Source organism: Calidris pugnax, unplaced genomic scaffold (genome assembly GCF_001431845.1).
Source record: "Calidris pugnax isolate Ruff unplaced genomic scaffold, ASM143184v1 scaffold163, whole genome shotgun sequence".
NCBI classification, from domain to species: Eukaryota; Metazoa; Chordata; class Aves; order Charadriiformes; family Scolopacidae; genus Calidris; species Calidris pugnax.
Window position 1 is genome coordinate 364,222 of NW_015090899.1, and position 20,539 is coordinate 384,760.

Consider the following 20,539-nt stretch of genomic DNA (forward strand, 5'->3'; position numbering starts at 1 on the left):
CACATTTTCTAGTCTCTACATCAAAGGCAGAAAATACTTTCCAGAATATGTTCAGCAAAGAGCTGTGTGACCCAAAAGAAAAAAAAGAAAAAAAAAGGGTCTCTGTGATCTTCACAATCACCTGGTGGAAACTACTGAGCAGAAAGCATCTGCAACACATTTCCAGTCACAATCACTGTGGATACTCTGGAAACATGAATAAAGTACCTCCCATCAATTTTTAAACGCCTAAGCAGCTAAAAATGAGACCATGCATTTTAAAAAAACTTAAAGGTCAAAGGAATAACTTGTACTTAAATGCATATTCCAACATGATCATGACTTACTCCTTACCCTTACACGAGGTGCAGCAAAAGTAATAACTTGTGTGCCATTTATTAAACTTGTTGTAGTGAATGATAATGTTTTCTCTTCTCCATTAATAGTGACTGCTATCTGTGGTCTCTTATCCAGACTCAGAATTCTCCACAAATCCCATGTCTTTCTTACTTTAAATCTTTGAGTGGAAACAAACACATAGGAAGGAGGCAGCCCTTCTGGAAACACATTCCTAAATAAAGGGGGAAAAAAAAAAAGACAGCACTTGAACATTTGTAAATTTTAAAATAAGCCTCTCACGTCAAGCAAATAAAGAAAAAATCTTACTAAATTTAGAAGTGTATTTATAAATTTAAATACCTTGTCAGTTCTGACAGGTCAATACGAGAAGTTACTTCATAAGCTTTTGCATTAGTGGTTGGTATTTGAATTCTCTTTTTAACCTTTTTCTTCACACCTAATCCTATAAGAATGTCAAATCCTTTTTCATCTCGAGCTGCCACTGGAATTCTTGTCGGACAAACAGATTCTGCAAAGCAATAAATGCAAGTATAGTTCAAAATATGACTTTAAATTTTCAAAAAGTAACCTCCCACCTACCTAATTTTTTGTAGCTGAATTTCAAGAAATGAAAGAGAATTGAGAACTGCCAGCTAACATGAGAGAAGTGACATGTGTAACCCTCAGAGACATGATGTGAGAATACTGAGATGTCATATTTTACTGCAACTACGCTCACATACTATTTTGAATTGTCACTAATAGTAGTTTAAAGATACGACATTATCTGACGAATAATATCTAAATTTCTAAAATTGTATGGTTTCAAAATGCTAGCCAATTTTACATGTTAATTTACACAATACACTAACATTTTGGATTATTGCAGCCTCCCTCCCAACTATAAAATCAGGTTGAAAAAGGACAAAGGTAGAGTTATCTACAACTATTTTTTTCATCTTCTTTTGCTAGAAATTGACTCTGATCTATTTTGCCTGTTACACTGAAATTTTCTTGGAGGTATTATCACTGGTCAAGTATTGTGTGATATACTATCTGCGAAAAGTAATGTTAGCTGAATGTTATCTCTGTTTAATTCTCTTTACACAAAAACAATACTAGGCAGTGGACCTAAGTTGTCTCCAAAAAAAAAAGTGAGATAGCAGAGTGAAGTTTAATGCTACAGCCAACATTGTATTAGAGTAATAAATCAATTAAAAGAAAGCAAATCGCTTTTTCTTTTATTAAAATTAAGCTATTTACAATACATTTTCATCATTCATTTTCCATTGTTTCTTCAGAAAAGCATCAGTTCATAGAAAGGGAAGAGGTTAAGAATACATTCCAAAGAAGGGGTGGAGAGTTCTCTCATCTCCATCTGGACTGGCCATGGGCTGGAAAACTCGTGTTTCAGTGCCAGGGAATTACCAGCTCAAAGGTCCAGGCTGGCTTCTCTTTATAATACCAGCAATGCTGCACAGCTTCTTGCAAACCAAGACAAGGGCAGCCAGAAGCCATGTCATTCTCTAAGAAAATTCAGCTAAGTGCACAAACTATCTATGTTGGAAAGGACAATCCATCCTTTGGGGACATGCCACAGGTACTTGGGGCAGCATCAAGAAGCCACTTATATTCCCCTTAGTTTTCTTTTCCTCCCCACAGCAAAATGGCACCCGATTCCCAAATTAAAAGTATATTAAAAGATATCTATCTGTTTCTACAAGAAAGATTTGAAAGAAAGAACTCTCCACCCACATTTTGGAAACTAAAATGTCTACCTTCTGAATGCTTCCAAAAAAAAAAAAAAAAAAAAGAAATACAAAGTCCAACAAAACTTTCCTTCTCACTCTTCTCAAAACACAGATGAAGGATTTAAGTCAACATACTTAGGATATTAAGTAAGAGTAATCACACGATATTTTTTCAGGTTTCTTCACTGTGCATTGTTATTATGGAAATATTTTTCTAAACTCATTTATTTCAAAGCTTAATAACATATTGCCATTAATACAGATGACAGATAATCATAAAAATTGACAAGAAAATAAACACAAGAAACTTATATCAGTTACAGTATTAGAAATTTGGTGCAAGATAAAAAAATAAATGCAAAAATAGGAGTATGTGAGAGGATTCAATGCCAAAGTAACTATTCTAAACTAATACAATGCAAACTAAGCATGTGTAAAATTATGTATTAAGAAACTATTCCTTATTTCCAAAGGCACATTGAAGAATTACATAAAACCAATCCCAGTAAGGTATATGTTTTTAGGTCTTCTGGATCATTTTCTGGCAGGACTATTTTGATAACTAACTGAGCCATTACACAGGATGCAGAAGTCAGTGGCAAAATTTGGAACTGTCTTTAATGGGAAACGTGTTGTGTTTCCAGTCATAGCACCAATCACAGCACCTCTCTAGCCTATGCTGAATCTTGTCCCTTTTTAGTGTTTTTATGTGGGTTTTAGATGTTTTATTTTTCCTTCCTGAAGCATAAAATAACTTTTTGATGTCAAATCCCATCATCTAGCACAGAGGAACTTTTCTCAGCATCCTCCAGACATGCTTCTGAGGTCTGCTTCTGAGTATTGTTTTTAAATGCATTTCTGACACACAATCTTTTCTGTACTTTGGCTAGAGAATATTAACATTACAGAAACATTCGATTTCCAGAACAAATATTAAATATTTCCCCCAGATATTTACTGGGGACTCTTTTAGCCACATTGTCCTTTCTGGATGACAGGTTCAGCAGGTTTTTTCACTCTAAAAAAAACCACTAGAGTTCCCAAAAGGCATAGGAGAGCCCTCCATCTGCAAGGTCCTTTGTAATAGCACTTCTAGCTACACAAACCACCAAACCTCACCCTCCTTTTTCCAGATAAGAAATACTGCTCCTATGCTCTTATATCTATGGTCACGTAATAATGCAGCTAAAAACACCACAGAGTAAAGGGTAGCATTTTTTTAGACATTAAAACAAAGAACTGCAACATTTTCAAGCAGTTTCAGTTTCACAGCCAAATCTTTGCTTCTTTGCCCTTATGGAACTTCCTCTCCGAGAGGCAAAGGGAATCTTAACAACATGAATAAAATAAGCCACCGCTCAGATATAAAATTTCCAGTTTACTAGCCTTTCAGTTCACCTGCTAAAGACGTTGTGGTTAGAAATGAAGCTGCCAACTGGCTCTGATCACTCTTTGAGAGAGGCATCTCAATGCTAACACGAGGGAGGAGTGCAACGTAAGAGAGTGGAAGCAAAAGGTCACTTTAAGTAAAACAGTAAGTACACTTTTGTATAGGTAGTCAACATTCACATGCTTCTTATTGCTGTAAGAGTCATGTCAAATACTGCAGCTGAATTTTAAAGTGTACGAGTTAATTCTGAAAGCAGAAAATCCATCTTGACACTTCTTACTGCTGTAAGAGTCATGTCAGGATACGAGTTAACTTAATTCTGAAAGCAGAAAATCCATCTTGACAAAATATAACGTCACTTCATCTGAACTTTATTTAAAGAAAATATTGTGCTTATTTAAAGGACTTTCTCCCTGTGTGAAGCTTTATTAAAAAATTTAGCTGCACTTAGCTGATTTAATTTTTGGACTGACCACCTTACTACATCAGCCACAAGGAATTATTATGATTTTCATAAGCGTATCGAGAAATAAACACTATTATCTTCAACATAAGTATCATCATATTTTTTCAATGAGGTTCATGCTCAAAGTGAGAGCAAACAAAAAACTATTTTTCATTCTTACTAAGTGCAGAAATACAGTACAACTGAAATATGACTTGTATTAATTCTTGGTAATAAAACATGTAAAAAATAGCACTGATAAATACTCTCTGTATAACAGAGTCCTGAGTGATGTATTTTAAAAACAATTTGCTCATTTAAATATTTATATATGGGAAAACCATTGTTTTACAAAGTTCTCAGAAAACTCAATGCAGTAATGCTGCTAGCATTCTAAAGCTAAAAAGTCATTTTACAATGTTGGTCTTGGCTAATTCTTCTATAAAATCCTTCTGAAAAAGATCACAACAACAATTCCAGGCACTTTTGCCAAGACACTTTCTTCTGGGTTTTTTAACACATACTAGCAGAAGAACTCCTGTTTGTAATGATAGGCTATCCTCTCAACTGTCAAGAAGAAATACTAGATTGTGGATGAGTATCAGCCACACCTAGGAAAAGGATAAAGTAAGCCCTGTATTCTCAGCACTATGAGAACTGCTCAACTATTTTAGGGTTTCTAAAGCTTATCAAACACAAAAAAATTGGGGCTTAGGGCAAAATGCTACATATTGAAATTAAACACACACTGTGTTACAGCACCTGAATATACCTCTTTGTTTAATGGAGAAAAAAAAAAACATTTTGGGAGTGATTTGCACAAACAAGATCAAAATGAAAGACAATCATAGTAAAGATTTTTAGGTTCCTTTTGTTACAGTAATCCTGTGTTCTGCCTGTGAGACAGAGAAATATGGGTACAGAACTACATTCTGCATATCTAAAATATTTTATAATCAATTACATACCTTCACAGAGTTTCTGCTTTATAACTTCTTTAATTCTTGATATTGCAATGTAATCTTCAACATAAAACACATAAGTTGATGAAGGCTTGTTGGCAATAGCTTTAAGTTCATCCTCCTCAATTTCTGAGCCAACACCAATAGCAAATAAAGTGATTTTATTTTTCCTTGCTTCTGCTGCTACATCTTTGACTTCATCTTGTGATTTTCCATCGGTGAGAACAACTGCTATTTTTGTTAAAAATCTTGAAGATTTTGCAAAGAGATGGTCAAAGGCAAACTGAATAGCTCTTCCTGTTCTTGTATTTCCTCCCAAGTAGTGTATGGACTCCATTTCCCTGATGAGGTTCTTGGTGGATTCATGAGTTCCGAGGGGAATTTCAAGTACAGGGTAATCACTGTACTGGACAACTCCAACTTGAATAAACTTTGGCCCTATGTCAAAATTTCTTGTAATATTGACCAGCCAGCTTTTGATTATTTCAAAGTTTTCTGGGCCAACACTGTAAGAGCCATCTAAGATAAACACTAAATCTGCCGGAGCAGTTCTGCAACCTAAAAACAAAAACAAACAAACAAACAGAAAAACAAAACAAACCCCAAACAACTATTTTAATAAACTCTTCCACCTTCTTCTTCTACAGGAAATATTTCTCATATCAATTACTGCTTGTATTAGAATGTCTATTGACAAAACTATTCCATTTTAAAAAAATCAGCTGAGTTTATCAGAGAAAACACGATTGTTTCTGTAAGCTACACAGATCCAACGTGGTATCTAAAAACCATACCATCTTCTGTTTTTTACATTATCACCAGAAACAACTATGAAAATTTCTGGAATTTAGTTCCTTAGCTGGCAATTGCATTTCATGCAATCAGCAGAGAGGAATACCTTTTGGGTTTTTCCATATCTCTGTCTGCAGAGATAATAAACTTAAAAACTCATTTTTGTTAGCAAACCAAGCACACTGCTAAGGAAGACTATAGCCTGAACACTCCAGAATCCAGCAGTAACATCCAGTCCTTTTACAAATACATTTTAATTGACTTCTGACACTGGTACAAGGCACTTACAAAACTAGCTATTACCAAATCCTGAATCTCGACTGAATGTTGCATATTCTGATTTTAGTAGAAGAGAGATGCTCAGGGATCAAGTTCAACCTCCAGAATATAAGATCACATAAGCATTTAACAAATATAATGTAACTACATGATGACTTAGGCAATGATTCTGCTCTCCTACCTGTAGTCACTTAAAATTGGAGCTATTAGAGAAAATTGCTAACTAGAGGCCATGGACTGATACAATCATTTCTATAGGACAGTTCTATCCATCTTTTATGCACATCCTCAGATGGAGGGAGTAACTCTCTAGAAAAGAGATCACCTTCCATTGACTGTGAGAGGAGCATAGACAACTGACACACGAGGTGCCAAGGAGATGGACAAAATCAGGAGAGATTATTTTGATTCCATGGCACATGGGGTCATGGGGTTGCTGTGTATTACTATGCTTTCTGTTTTGTGAAAGGCTGCAGCTCCACCAAAGGAGGAAGAGCTTTAACTTGTCCTGACATCTGCTTATGGACGCTTCTGTTCAGGTCAAGATTTCACCTTCCTTGACCACAGTTTGCTGGAGAGATGCTTTTGCGATGCAGGTGGAGGTGAAGAGAAAGGACACTGGGAAAAGGAGCAAGGGGCGAGCAGAGTGCATCACTCCGGTGTAGGGATATGAATCACAGAGTAACTTCAGTTGGAAGGGACTTTGGACATCATTGGACCCTGCTGAAAGTAGGCCCAGCTTAGTGCAGGCAGACTGAAAAAAATAGATGTCCTTCTAGAGACCAACAGGAATGTTATGGAGTTTGTTGTAAAATACTGAAAAAGTCTGGACTGGGAGCAAAACTGGAGGAAAAAGACAAGATGACCCTGAAAGTCTCACTGCAGCCAGAGGAAAATTTTCCACACTCCGTTTATTCAGCCACTTCGTTTCTTAAAAAGCTACCTTTCTTTAACTTTTTGTTTTCCATAAACAAGATTTATAGTACAAAACTTGGTTTGGTGGGGTTTGAGATGCTAATTTTGATGAATATGCAAGAAGGTCTGTCCCAGAGCTGGGGTTATCTCAGCTTCCTCTCACAGAGCCTTTATTTTTCTAATTTAGTTTCTCTCGTAACATTAAGCTATTCAAAACAAATTCTGAAGAACTGAAAATATAAATACTCAAGATACAAGTTTAAATCAAGACTGGAGCTTTAAAGTTCCATCTGTCACTTTGGGCATTTCCAAGACAATAAAAGAAATAAAGATATTCCCTTCTGTCCTGGTTTCAGCTGGGATAGGGTTCATTTTCTTCCTAGTAGCTGCTCTGGTTTGGATGTAGTATGAAAATAATGTTGGTAACACATATTTAGTTGTTGCTAAGTAAGGCTTATATTGAGGCAAGGACTCTTTCAGCTTCCCATAGAAGCTGAGAGAGAGCATAGACAGGACAAGCTGGTCAAAGGGATATTCCATACCACACATGTTATGCTCAATATATAAATGGAGGTTGGCCGGAGGGCAGGAATGCACAATTGCTGCTCAGGATGAAGTGAGCAACTGATCATCACATTGTGAGGACTTGTATTGCATCACTTATTTTGTATATTTTTTTACCACTATTATTATTTTCTCTTCTGTTACTGTTCTTATTAAACTGTCTTTCTCTCAACCCACAAGTTGTTTTTTTTTCTTTTTCTCCCTCTTCTCCATGCTCTAGTGTGGAGGGGGAGAAGGGAAAGAGTGAACGGCTGTGTGGTCCTAGTTGCCAGCTGGGGTTAAACCATGACACCTTCTTCAAGGGGAAATATTTAAGTTACTTATCATATATGATAGGACTGTCAACCGGAAAATTATACTGGAAAAAAAATGACCATCAACAGAAGTGTTCATGTGGACTTGAAAACGGATACTGTAAATTCAAGGCATGCTTTGAAGTTGTCCTTATCTGAAATATAAAAATTAAGACTTACTTGCTCTTGTTTCGCCATCTTCAGCTGAGATGTAATCATGAAGTAGCAGAACTAATAGCATCTGAAAAAATGTTACGATCTGTGCCATGGGTATTGTATTTTCAGGGTCTTGAGATTAAACTAGATGGGGAAGAAGTGAAAAGAAAATACAGTGTTATTATATCACCAAAAAAATCCAGACTTCTGTGCTTTAAAACCCATGCATGAGGAACAGCCTTGAATCGCATCTGCAAGCCCAGAGGTAAAGCCAGCCTGCAATGGACCACAGACCCAAAAAGTGTTGTCAGGCATGCAGGCCCGAAACTGAGATTCTAAACTCAATACCACCCATCAGCCTTTCTGTGGAAGCTCAGTTTTCACCAAGGCACATTCATATACTTCTCCTGCTAGGTAAAGTCATGTAGGTCATTTTCCCATATTTTCCCATATTTATGAGAAAATCTCTAGACCATGGGAAAAAAAAAAAAAGCTCAATTCAGGACAAATTTTCAGTAGCAGTGCAGTGCAATCCACTGCACTACCCTTCAGTGTCACTAATTTAAGGATTTCACATCTAGCCAGAAGACAAAATCATAGAATCGTAGAATAGTTAGAGTTGGAAGGGATCTTAAAGATCATCAAGTTCCCCCCCATTATTCCTAGATAAATAGGAATCATATTCCTATTCCCCTAAATATTCCTCTTCTCTCTACAGTCTTTGCTTTGTCAGTCATGTTAGTCTTTATCTATTATACACTAGTTTATGACTAACATTCTCGCTGCTTTTTTCAGCCCATTTCCTAGAATTCAAATGCCTTCCTTGAATAAGGCCAAGACTCCTTCCATTTTCAGATCTTTTTCTTCTAGTCACAAACCTTTACTTATACCCATACCAAGCTCTCACTAAAAAGTATTTGTTACACAACAAAATTAAAAGTCAATATATTGGGGGGAAGATGAAATCTGTGTATATTTGTCCTTTTTATTTTGCTAATCTTTAATGTTGAACTCTTCAGGGTAAACAGGCAGTCCACCACCACACTATCAGAATAAGGTACTGGTAGATGTTCTGAAACTTCTGTAGCGCTGGAAAGTATTATTCACCAAAACACAATTCAGAATGACTATTGCAAGTGTCTCTTAGGAGAAGAAATAGGTAAGTGGAAAAAAATAATTTTCTTTTCCACGACTATTATGGGAGTAAACTGACGAGAATGCCATTTAATCACTATAACACACTGAGCAGCCATTCAGCAGCCAGTATCTGCTACAAAATTCTACACTAATTAAATGTGGAACTTTTTCTCTAAAGATGTATATATTGGTATGATGTTTTTACGAAAACTGTTTGGGAAAAAGGGATTACAGAGTTGTAGGGGCAAGACAGTAACAAATAGAGAGGTAGTAATTTCAAAGTCGGGTTCATTTCTGGTAGATCCATGATTTGTATTAGCCAAATAGAATATGTGCCACAAAATCAGTAAATTCATTTACTCTAGCTTTTCAGTCAGCTGCTTTGCTTTTTCCACTGCTTATGGAAAAGCACTCATTCCATTAAGACAAAAAAAAAAATAATAATAATCATCTCTACAAACAACCTCAAGAAATGCACAAAATTCAGTTTCCAGAAAATGCTATTTCTACCTATCATAATCACCCAAAGTTAAGAGTGCAGAAACATAATTATTAGGTTATTAAATATCACCTTCAGGTTACAGATAATTGCAAGGTAACACCATACTTTGTTATTCATACTATCTTGCATCAGGATTGGTGAGAAACCAGATGAAGCACTTTGGGATCTATGGGATAGAACATAAGATTCACTGTTCCAATATTGCTACACACATACTGGGATGTCAACTTCATTTAAATAGATTAAGTGGCAGTTTCTTGTCTCAGCTATTTGAAAAAGGATCTGTTTAGACTATGAAATGAAGCATATGTAATTACACAGAATAGACATGTAATACATGAGAAAATCTTACCATAGTAGAAATGGACAATTTAATTTGATCATTTCAGACTTGATGGTTTGTAAGATTCATCATTTTTAAATCACATTCAGCCCTTTCCATGGCAAGTGTTTACTGAAGGGTAAAACACATCTCTCACAAGGCCAAATTGAGCGATACCAAAGAAGAACATATGAAATTAAATCTATGTGGGAATATGAATAGCAAGCAACCAAAGAAGGACAACTACATCCTTTGAAAATATCAGAAAAAATGTCAGCCCATAACCAAAACAACAAAAAAAAAGACAGACTACTGTACAGAAAGCTGATATGTATCAGAAACCCACAATGTTGGCCCCAGCAAACAATAAAATCCTATAGATTACTCCTACCAACAAGCCCAAAAGAAAAAGGTTCAAAAAAATTGATAAGCAATAGCTGCGAAAAAGATGGTGAGGAAAATATCACAACAGTACATTAACTAATGTTTGGTGTTTGTCATCTCTGTGGTTGTCTAAATGGTTATTTATGTAAAATCCATAGAATTTATGTAAAAGGAAAATAAAAAACAAGCCACTTAGTGACTTCACTGCATCAGTCTTCACTAAGAAGAGTACAGGGACTGCTACCATTAATATTGCATCTTTTTTTTGTAAATAAAACAGCACATTCAATCTACAAAATTATTTTAACACACAACCCACAGCACAAATCTTGCATGTGCTCCGTGCCATAAGTGCAGGAGCTTCAGGTCAGGCGGGGACATCAGGATCGTGCTCTCTGGCTCAGCTCTCTGTTCACCAACCCCTGCAGAAGTCATTAATGCCTTCCTTAAACTGCACCGACTCCTTTCATCTCTGCTCATCCTTCCACAAGCATTTACTCACTGGTGCCTTCAGGGATGAACCCTCCAGATGCACAGGAATGAGAGAAGCTACAGAGGAGAGGAAGATGCTCAGAGCTAGCTGGGTGGGATGGGGAGAGCAGGGGTCTACAAGGAAGCCCTGTGCCCCTGAGGAAGGAGGTGCTCCACAGAGACACTAATATTTCAACCATGGGAGAGAAGAAATGCTGTGAAAGCAGCATTTATTGGCTGTTCTGAAGTACAGAGAGCATCAGGGAGCCTGGTTTAGGAGCAGAGGGGAAATGTCAAAACCACTCCAAATAGGAGATGAAGGGTGTTACAGGGGACCTAGAAGTACGGGAAGGAAAAATTCATGGGGATATGCTGTGGTGTGCTCCACTCCTACATCCAGCAGAAAGGTGCTGTCCTCTGAATTTTTCTGTTCGCTGTTCTCCTTCTACCATTCATTTGCATTTCTCTCATTCATGTATATTTTTTAAGCAACAGGCAAAAATTAATGGCAGACCCCTCCTATGACCCTGCTGGTCAGCTCTCATCAAGTTGTCTTAAAACTCTGTAAAACAGGAGTCCTGAAAGATAAAAAGGCAGAACAAGAAATCCATACATCCAGCAGAAATGTCAGCTCTCATCAAGTTGTCTTAAAAATCTGTAAAACAGGAGTTCTGAAAGATAAAAAGGCAGAACAAGAAATCCTTGCAAGCTCCTCCTGGCCTCAGGAGACAGAGAGAACTGCTGTTCCCCATGCAGCCCTGGCCTCGCAAGAGGGACACATCCAAACGTACTCTCACTCCACCAGTAAAAGAACTAATACTGGGAATACCTTCCCAAGCAATCAGGCATCAGTGGCGGGGAGCACAGGAGGAAATTACAGGACAGGAATCATGTATGTCTCACATCTCGCAGTGAAGAATCTCCATTCTTCATTACTGAACGCTATAGCAGCCTTCAGCGTACGTCTTTAATCTTGAAAGACATTAAAGTAATTAAACTATCACATCACAGCAAGATTTCTTTTGGTGAAAACCATGTTCCAATTTATATTTCTTAAAAGGAATCAGTAAAATAATTGGCAAGACAAGTTTATCTGATTTGCAGATTCCCTCAACGGATCAATTTTCTCATCTATTTATGAGTCCTTCTGTATTTCATTTAAAACGGTGCCTGAAAAATAGGAGATGCTGAACTTGAGAACTTCATTATTAGTATAAAGCCAAATAACAATTTAGCAATCCAAAATGGACTTAGAAACCAAAATTAAAAGGATAAACCCAAGACTTAAGCAACCAGCCAGTAAGGATTCCAGGAATTATCTAGTGTTCAATTTATTTGAAAATAATAATATAGCACTGCACTTTTTAACAGTCAGAAAAAAAAAAAAAAAAAGCCAAACCAACAATTCCAGAGACAAAAAGTCTGTGTCTTGTCAACACAGTAATTATAGCACAGGCAACAGAAGGGTACTTGAAATTATTTACAGAAAATAATTGCCCAAGTGCCTTACTGCCACCACAGAGAGGCCACCATTAATATCAACCCAGGATCTCTCCACTGACATTAGCCAAAATTCATCACTGCTGATCATGTCCTCTCTATCTCCAGGTTTCTTAAGAGAAATGGAGAAAGCTGTCTCTATTGTGGTCCATGGATGTGCTCACTGCTTTCTTCTCTGTCCCTGTGCGCTAAGGGACAGTAAAACTGTCCCAGCACTGCACAGGCAGAGGGACACAGGATTCATGCTTGCCCTTTATTTCATCTGCTAATAGTAGCCAGGACTCGATGATCCTTATAGGCCCCTTCCAACTCGAGATATTCTATAGTTCTATGATATCATACTAAGCTATGGGGAAAAAATATATATATATTTAAAATATAAATTTTAAGCCCTGTCTTTTTCTAAATTACCTGATGCGATTAGTTTGTGGCTTTACCAAGCATAGCCAGGAAAACACATTTATCAAATTGCTTTCCCACCTCTCAGTTACACCAAACCACTTTTAGTATATGGAAGCTCATGGAAGAGCAAATCATAGAGGGTTACTAAATAAAAACACAGACAACGCATCCAGCTCAAGTAAAGGGCTGCAGACTGAGAGAGTATTAGTGGAGAAATAGCATATGCGTTACTGTATTTTTCAAGGCAACCCCCACGGTTATTTCATTTTTCCACCTTAAATGGGACAGTGCACTGCACCCAAAGGCTCTCTAATTCTGGTGAGGCACAGAGTGGCAGAAGCAAGCCTTTGGCTGTCTCCCACCTCCACAAAGCTGTTTAAATTAGAGCTTCAAGGGCCTGTCAGGCATTAACTGAGACAGGATATGGAGTTGGGTGGACCTTTAGTATGACTCATTATGGCCATTCTGCTGTTCTTCACTATGCGCTTTTCATCTTAGTTTTTTTACGTGCCACTTTGTTAGCAAAAGGGATGTTTAGAGTGAGCAGAAACAGTCCCCTGGAGTAAAATCAGCTCTGAGGAAAAAGGCCTGGGAGATCTTGTGGACAACAGGATGACCATGAGCCAGCAATGTGCCCTTGTGGCCAAGAAGGCCAATGGCATCCTGGGGGGCATCAAGAAGAACATGGCCAGCGGGTTGAGGGAGGTCATCCTGCCCCTCTACTCTGCCCTGGTGAGGCCCCATCTGGAGCACTGGGTCCAGTTCTGGGTCCCTCAGTTCCAGAAGGACAGGGAACTGCTGGAGAGCGTACAGCAAAGGGCCACAAAGATGATTAAGGGCCTGGAACATCTCTCTTATGAAGAGAGGCTGAGGAACTTGGGTCTTTTTAGTCTAGAGAAGAGAAGACTGAGGGGGGATCTGATCAATGCTTATAAATACTTAAAGGGAGGGTGTCAAGAGGATGGGGCCAGTCTTTTTTCAGTGGTGCCCAATGACAGGACAAGAGGAAATGGGCACAATGAGTATAATAAGTTCCACCTAAACGTGAGGAGGAACTTCTTTCCTGTGAGAGTGGTAGAGCACTGGAACAGGCTGCCCAGAGAGATGGTGGAGTATCCTTCTCTGGAGACATTCAAAAACCGCCTGGACAAGATCCTGTGCAACCTGCTCTAGGTAGACCCACTCCGGTGCGGGGGTTGGACTTGATGATCTCCAGAGGTCCCTTCCAACCCCATATGATTCTATGAAAATGGTCTACCTTGCACAGAGAGATCCCAAACTACTTATGTATAAGCCTCTGCTCTGAGCCCCTGAACAAAGGGGTTTTAGACTACACCAGATATTTTAGAGTATCTTTGATACTTGCATCAAGACTTGGGCAAAGTAAATGAAAGGTAAAACCATAGCAGAGCTACTAAGCATCAGACCCTCTTGAACTGTGACCCACAAGACCCTGTTCTCCACCAAAGCAGAGTTAGCCGAGTTCTATTTCTACCTTCACTAAAGGAAGGAGAGAAAGAGGGTACAACAAAGCTTGGCGGCATCAGCCCGTGCAGGGTCAGAGGCAGATGAATTACAGCCTCCCCAATGCACATTCAGTTGTTGTCGCATCTAATAGGAGGAAAACCTGAGTGAGGTTTGGAAATTGGTGATATATTGGCTCACCCACATGCTGTGTCATTTTGGGCAGCTTTAACCAATTGGACAGTTCCTGCAGCCAGTTTCTTGCTTTCCCCTGGTCATCACAATTTTGCTGTGCAGCAGCATTTGCACAAACAGGGCCACTGAACACCTCCAGCTGGGAAGAAAATTGAACTCAGGTTTCCTACGCACTGGACATGTGGTGCAGCCATTACTGACACTAATAGCTGCTACTCAATTTTTAGATGAATTCAAGACTGCCTGTGTGCTAGAAAGTGGAAAAGGCCCAGAACAGCTTTGCTATGCAGAAGTGCAGGGAAGCTCAAACAGCAGCATCTCCTGAAATTCTTAGCATAGCAGAAGAATTTCACATCCAAATTAAGTTTTCAGTAGGAAATTTAGGTGCCTAAACAGGTTAGGCAGTATTTCCCCTTTGCATTTGAGATGCTTAAAAGCAGCACCTTCCGTATCTCAAAAGGCAGTTTACTGATGCAGTCCTTCTATAGCCAGCTTTCCAGCTCGCAGAGAAGTATATCATTTTACTTTTCCCAGGAATACTCTCTGAAAAAACTTTCCATTTAGAGCAATTTAAAAATCTTCCAAAATCAAAAATATTTGCTCTTCAGTGGAATTTTGTCACTGTTCAAACTTGAGAATGTAAAGGGAGAGACAGATTTCCTTTCTCTGAAAACCTGGCTTCTCTGCTGCATGAAGAGTTCTTGCTGAAGAACTACACTGAAAGGAGGATCTCCTTCCTTCACTTCTTCCCATTGCTAGTAGCTTCCTAGGAAGGAAGCCAGGAAGGGTATGATTTTAACCTTTTCCAGCATTCCGAGAAAATAACCAGACTAAAGGTTATATATATTATCTTGCCTTCCAAGTCTAAATTATCACTTCTTTCATATTACATCACTGTATAAACATCTCTTAATTCAACTAGAGATTGTTAGGTTTGGCCTACAAAGGAAAAAATTTCAAAACATTACAACAATAATGACTGAAAGGACATACAGGAGATTCTTTACATTTCCAAAACTTATGCAATACTACAGGAACTGTACAACAAGAGAAAAGCAACCCTGAAAATTAAATAATGTGGAACAGTAATGCAATATTGCATCACCTTTTTTTTATATTTGTTCTGTTTTCAGAATTAATGGGTTTTACAAATAAAATGCCAGGGCAATTTACATTTAACTATTTATTCCTAACTCTACCTTATACAACCAGTCCTAAGTATTCAAAAAGTCTATGAGGTTACTCAAAGTCAGTAACTTTTAAGAAGTAATACATCTGAACCTGTATTTATTTCCACTTGGATTTCAGTCCCATTCTGCATTCATGTTTTCCACATATTCTTCCTCTTCATTTATTTTTCTTGGTGGCCACAACTGATGGGCTTGTTATACGTGCAAACATTTAAAAGAATGACAGCATTTCCTGGGAAGGGTAAGGCTGTGAAGACATCATTAATTTAGGCTCGGTTTACACATACGTATATGTACATAAACACAAGATTGTACATAAAGTGATAAAAACTCCCACATTTCTTTCTATGTTGGAATTAACCATTTTGACATAATCACAAGTATAACTGCACTCATACCAGAAGTGCTCTACAACATTGAATATATGATTACAGAGTAGTTCAGATGAATTTTTATTAAGCGGGGTCAAGAAAGAAAACTATGAGAATACATGGCTAGAGAGTACAGTTAGAGTACACAGTTTGAGATATTTTATTTCCTAACCCTGAAATCAATCAGAAAGCATTGCCCTTTAAAAAGAAAAAGCTAACAGGGCTTTTGCTTGGGCCCTCCCTCCCATTCCCACCACCTTTGCTGTCCTTCCTACAACGGTGGCAAGAGTAAGAAGCACTGCTTTGTTTCCTCTCCCTCTAAAAGTCTGAAAAGCCTACCTGACAGGCAGACTAAAGAACAGAGATCTCCAGACAGAGCTGGAGAAACACATGAAAGAAGTGAGGAGAGATGCAGGCAAAGACCTATTGCAGCTGGGTGAGTAGGTATGTAAGGTTCACAGCTGCAGCAATGGGACCTGTGCAGCATTGACGGCAAAGCGACCTGGGTTAGCTGAAGGTGAATGTCCAAGCACCTGCAGAAAGTGAATGAAGACTGGAGACCTCAGAGAAACAGTAGCATCACATCTTATATAGCATCACATCAGTCTCACCTGTCTGCATGTACATCTGTGGTCCCTCTAGTATGCACTACCATCGTCTGTTCTCAAACATTATTTTGGATTTCTCCCCCTACTTCAAGTTTATGTCTGACATTTCATTCATTTGTGCCACAGTCACAATTTAAATCTCTCATTAAAAATGCCAGTGTTGCCCAAAGTACTGACAAAACAAATCAATCTTCTCTCCAAAAGACATTTTAGGGATAGGTAAGAAAAAAGCCACAACAATGGACCACTAGTTTACATGAAACTATCCTGCAACATGATTACAATTTCTGTTAATAGAGATATTCAATATACTCAAAATAAACCCCTAGGAATTAGTACTACACTCCATATTTATAACTTTGATATATAGAGTACATAAAGTATTATGCAGATTGCAGAAAAGCACAGAGAGAATTAAAGATACTAACATATTGCTGGCAGATTTCAGAAAGAAGGCTTTATACCAGCTGTAAAAAGACTTTATGCCAACTTTGATGCTGTACATCAAAGACCAACATAAGCATTCGATACGTATTTTAACCCAAGCAAGAAGAAATATATTCCTGAAAGCAAAGAATCCTCTTAAGTGGGATGGCTAACTATTTATTTTTCTTATGATTCAGTAAAGCACAGCAAACCCACAGACTCCTCCAGTCTACAGCAGAGAAAGTTTGCATTCCTGCTCCAACATCTGAAGTCACAGAAGGCTTGCATTTTTAAATCCAATTTATTCTGGCACTTTGCATTTTGTTGGATTTATTCCCGCTCCAAGAGGATGCTGTGCCAGTGCTGGCAATTAGTTATTACAGGTTAAAGAAAAAGGAGGCTTACCACAGCATTTGAGCTGCTGGATTGATACACGATTGATAGGAAAACAATATAGGATGGGCAACTTATGTAAGCAACCGTAGTTGGCAGCTCATCATTCTGGCTGCAAGAAATGAATTTGAGGTCTCCCTGGAAACCATGATTTCATCCCGTCTGTGAAAAGCCCATACTGTTATTTCTCTCTTTATCAAGCAACTTGAGATTCTACAGAATTTTCTCATCTTGGACGGACCCAGGGAAAACAAAACAGCCAATCAATAGGATAAAATCTGACACTCAAATTGTATAGTTGAAGTTAACTAGCGTACGATAATGGGATTCTGCGTAAGAAACGTTTGAACCTACTCCTACAGGAAATCCAAAAGTTCAAATTTTGAGTGTGCACACATATGTGTGTCTATATTGCCAAACAGGGAAACAGCAAACAATTTAATCCAAATGACTACCTGGAGCAATAATTTAGGAGACCATTTGGTCTGAGCTAAGGAATGTACAGTTCAATTGGGCCAGTGCCAATTGTTGGTAAACAGAAGAAAAACAGTCATTGGGGCACATAATGCAATAGTAGGAAATTATATATAATAATTATATAGAATTACGTATAATTGTATATAACTTAGCACTGAAACCACCATAGAAATTGGCTCAAGTCTGAGAGAAAGGTACAACAATCTCTAACAACGAATGTTGATAGAAAGAGGCATAAAGGCAACATAAAAATGGAACCAAACCAAGTGAGAACTTCTCATGCAATTTTAAGACTAAATTAGGATCACGCCAAGTTGACAAGAGACACAGAGAATTGTTCATTCATTACTGCTTTGGTCTCAAAGTCCTCAGAAAAGCAAGCCAGTCAAGGGCTCAGAAACGCTGTCAGTGCTATCAAATTCAGCTAAGTCCTGATATGTCAGATACACATTTCTGCCAATAGCTCCTCACTTACTTCTTTCTTTTCCCCTAACATTTATTTTCTTTCCACCTTTTTATTTTTGTCCTCCACTTTTAAGAGCGGATAGGGCAAGCCTACCTAAGATGTTATTTGCAATGTGATGACTGCGACATTTGCTTTGAAAAAAGAGAGAAGTAGTAAGAAATACACAAGAGGTCATTTAACATAAGTTTGCTATGTGAAGGAAAGAATAAGTCCATGGGGTCTGTTTGCATCCTGCAAGTAAGGGCCAGCATCAGAAATGGAAGTTCTATTTTCTGTCTTCCTATCTTTTTTTTTTTTCTGTTCATTGTCTTGTTCATTCCTCAAACAGGTTTAGATTCCAGCATCAAGGTCAATGAATCAAGCCTGCTAGTTATTCATTGTCCTTTTCCACAACTTATATTTAATGCTATTCTCAGCATTAAGTGCTGTCAAATGCTGGAGGGGATAAGAATAATGACACAGACCCCTGCTTTAGCTGAAGTTTTCAAAATTGTATTTGAAAGCTTAGTCCTTTCCAATTTTTCAACTGTCTTTCCTCTTTTTCCTTCATTTTTCCAGAAACATTCAATAAAAGGCAAAACAATTTGATTTTTTTTTTTTAATAGCAAACCATAGCCATGGGAAAATCTGATTAAAGTCTCTGTTCAAGCTTCAAAAATTGATTTTCTTGTTTTATGCTGTAGAATGAACGGATGTTTATTACATTTAACTTAGTACAGATAAAGGCATTATGAAGTAGACTGGCCTTTAAAACATTTGATTATTTTGTTAGCATTTTGACAATGATATATAAACTCACTGACATCAAACCAAGAAGGGTCATATGAGGTAAACAGACAAAAAAGAAATGTACGTTTTCCAATGCTATGGGTTTTATATAATACTTTTTTTTAAATTAATTTTGTTTTTACTGAAAATATTGGTAAGTCATTCAAAGGAGGCTGTGACTGGAAATAATTGGAGTTCTAGAGAAATTTAGGACCTGAACTGCAGAAAACTTTGCAAGAACTCCAATTGTCTTCAGAACCCCTAATATTTTAAACAGGTTTCTGAGGGAAGAAAAGAGAAATTTAGCACATTCATGCTCAAAGAGAAAAAAGATAAACATTTGCTCTTTTAAGTATATCCAAAATTTGGTACTTGGAGTAACACTCACAGTTCCAGATACGGTACGATCCCACACAAAAATTAAAACTATGCAAAATGCCATCCAGCACTGCACATGTCTCTGGATATTCCCTCCCCAGAAAATCCCTGTGTATTCCTCTGCTTTCAGCTTTGTTTCACACAGGTAAATAGCATTAAGAAAAAATACAAAGTAAGCCGGTAAGACACCACACAAACCTCACCCTGGCTATTGTAAATTGCTTTCTGACATAGGAAAAACACCAGTGTATCCCAGTCCCCCGAATAGGCGTCTGAACAAGCAGCTGAAAGCACACACATTTAGAAGAGAAATGCCATTTCAACATCCATACAGTGAAGTGAAAGTTCATCTGCTTTGCCAAAGCCATTATGCACGATCTTGGAAAGAGAACTGATCATCCAGGATACTTTTGTCATCTAGTTTGACCCCCTAAGCTATAGATTGTACACAAGAAACTATATTAAACTGCATTTTTAAGAAAAATATCTAATCTTGTTTAAATGACTCGAGTGCATCCCTCATGTTCCCAAACCCCTTAATCTTTTCCACTGCTTAATCAGTTCCACTTTTAAGAAAGTGCATCTTATTTCAAAGATTAATTCGTCTGAACTTCCAGCCGCTAGTTCTGCCTACGACTTTCTCACCAAAACTGACAGGTCCCCTGGACTTTGTTCTATCGTTATGTATACACAGTCCAAGCCACCACTCCCTGTCCTGTCTTGCATATACTAAACAACTTGACCCTCCTAAGATCCATGTTGCTATAGTTGTTTGCCAAATCCCTTCTCCATTTTGTTGCTTTCTTTTGAACTCTACTTTTGACATCATGATTTTGAGGTGTGGACATAGAACAGGGCAAAATATTTGTTATTGTAAGATCCCAAACGAATTCCCAGCTTCTACTCAAAAGCCCTGTCCTTCACACATCCAAACTTGCTGCTCTATTTTGTCCCAACCCTGGAGCAACAGCACATATTGAGGTGGTTATCTACTGAATAGTGACACCAAAAAAAGCCAACATCTCTGAAGTAACCTACAAAGAATAAACTGGTGACAATGATTATTCAGGGTGATCTTGGAAGCACTGCTGTTTGTAGAAATCCCTCATTGTCTGCTAATGAACCTGTTTCTAATTATTTAAAGAATGGAATGAATGGCCTTTGCTGAAGCAATTTTGCTCCTCGGGGGCAGGAGGAAGGCATGTAGCATTGCAACAAGC

General features: G+C 37.9%; 1 protein-coding gene across 1 annotated transcript in view; it reads right to left on the reverse strand.

Moving 5' to 3' along the window:
- Positions 1–20,539, reverse strand: part of COL21A1 (collagen, type XXI, alpha 1) — a 154,052-nt gene that overhangs the window by 82,173 nt on the left and 51,340 nt on the right. The window contains exons 2-5 of the mRNA XM_014948592.1: positions 7,890–8,009; positions 4,873–5,424; positions 679–847; positions 334–550 (exon numbers count right to left, since the gene is read on the reverse strand). Coding sequence (XP_014804078.1) covers positions 334–550; positions 679–847; positions 4,873–5,424; positions 7,890–7,977 — 1,026 coding nt within the window. The 5' untranslated portion in view covers positions 7,978–8,009. The remainder of the gene's footprint in view (positions 1–333; positions 551–678; positions 848–4,872; positions 5,425–7,889; positions 8,010–20,539) is intronic.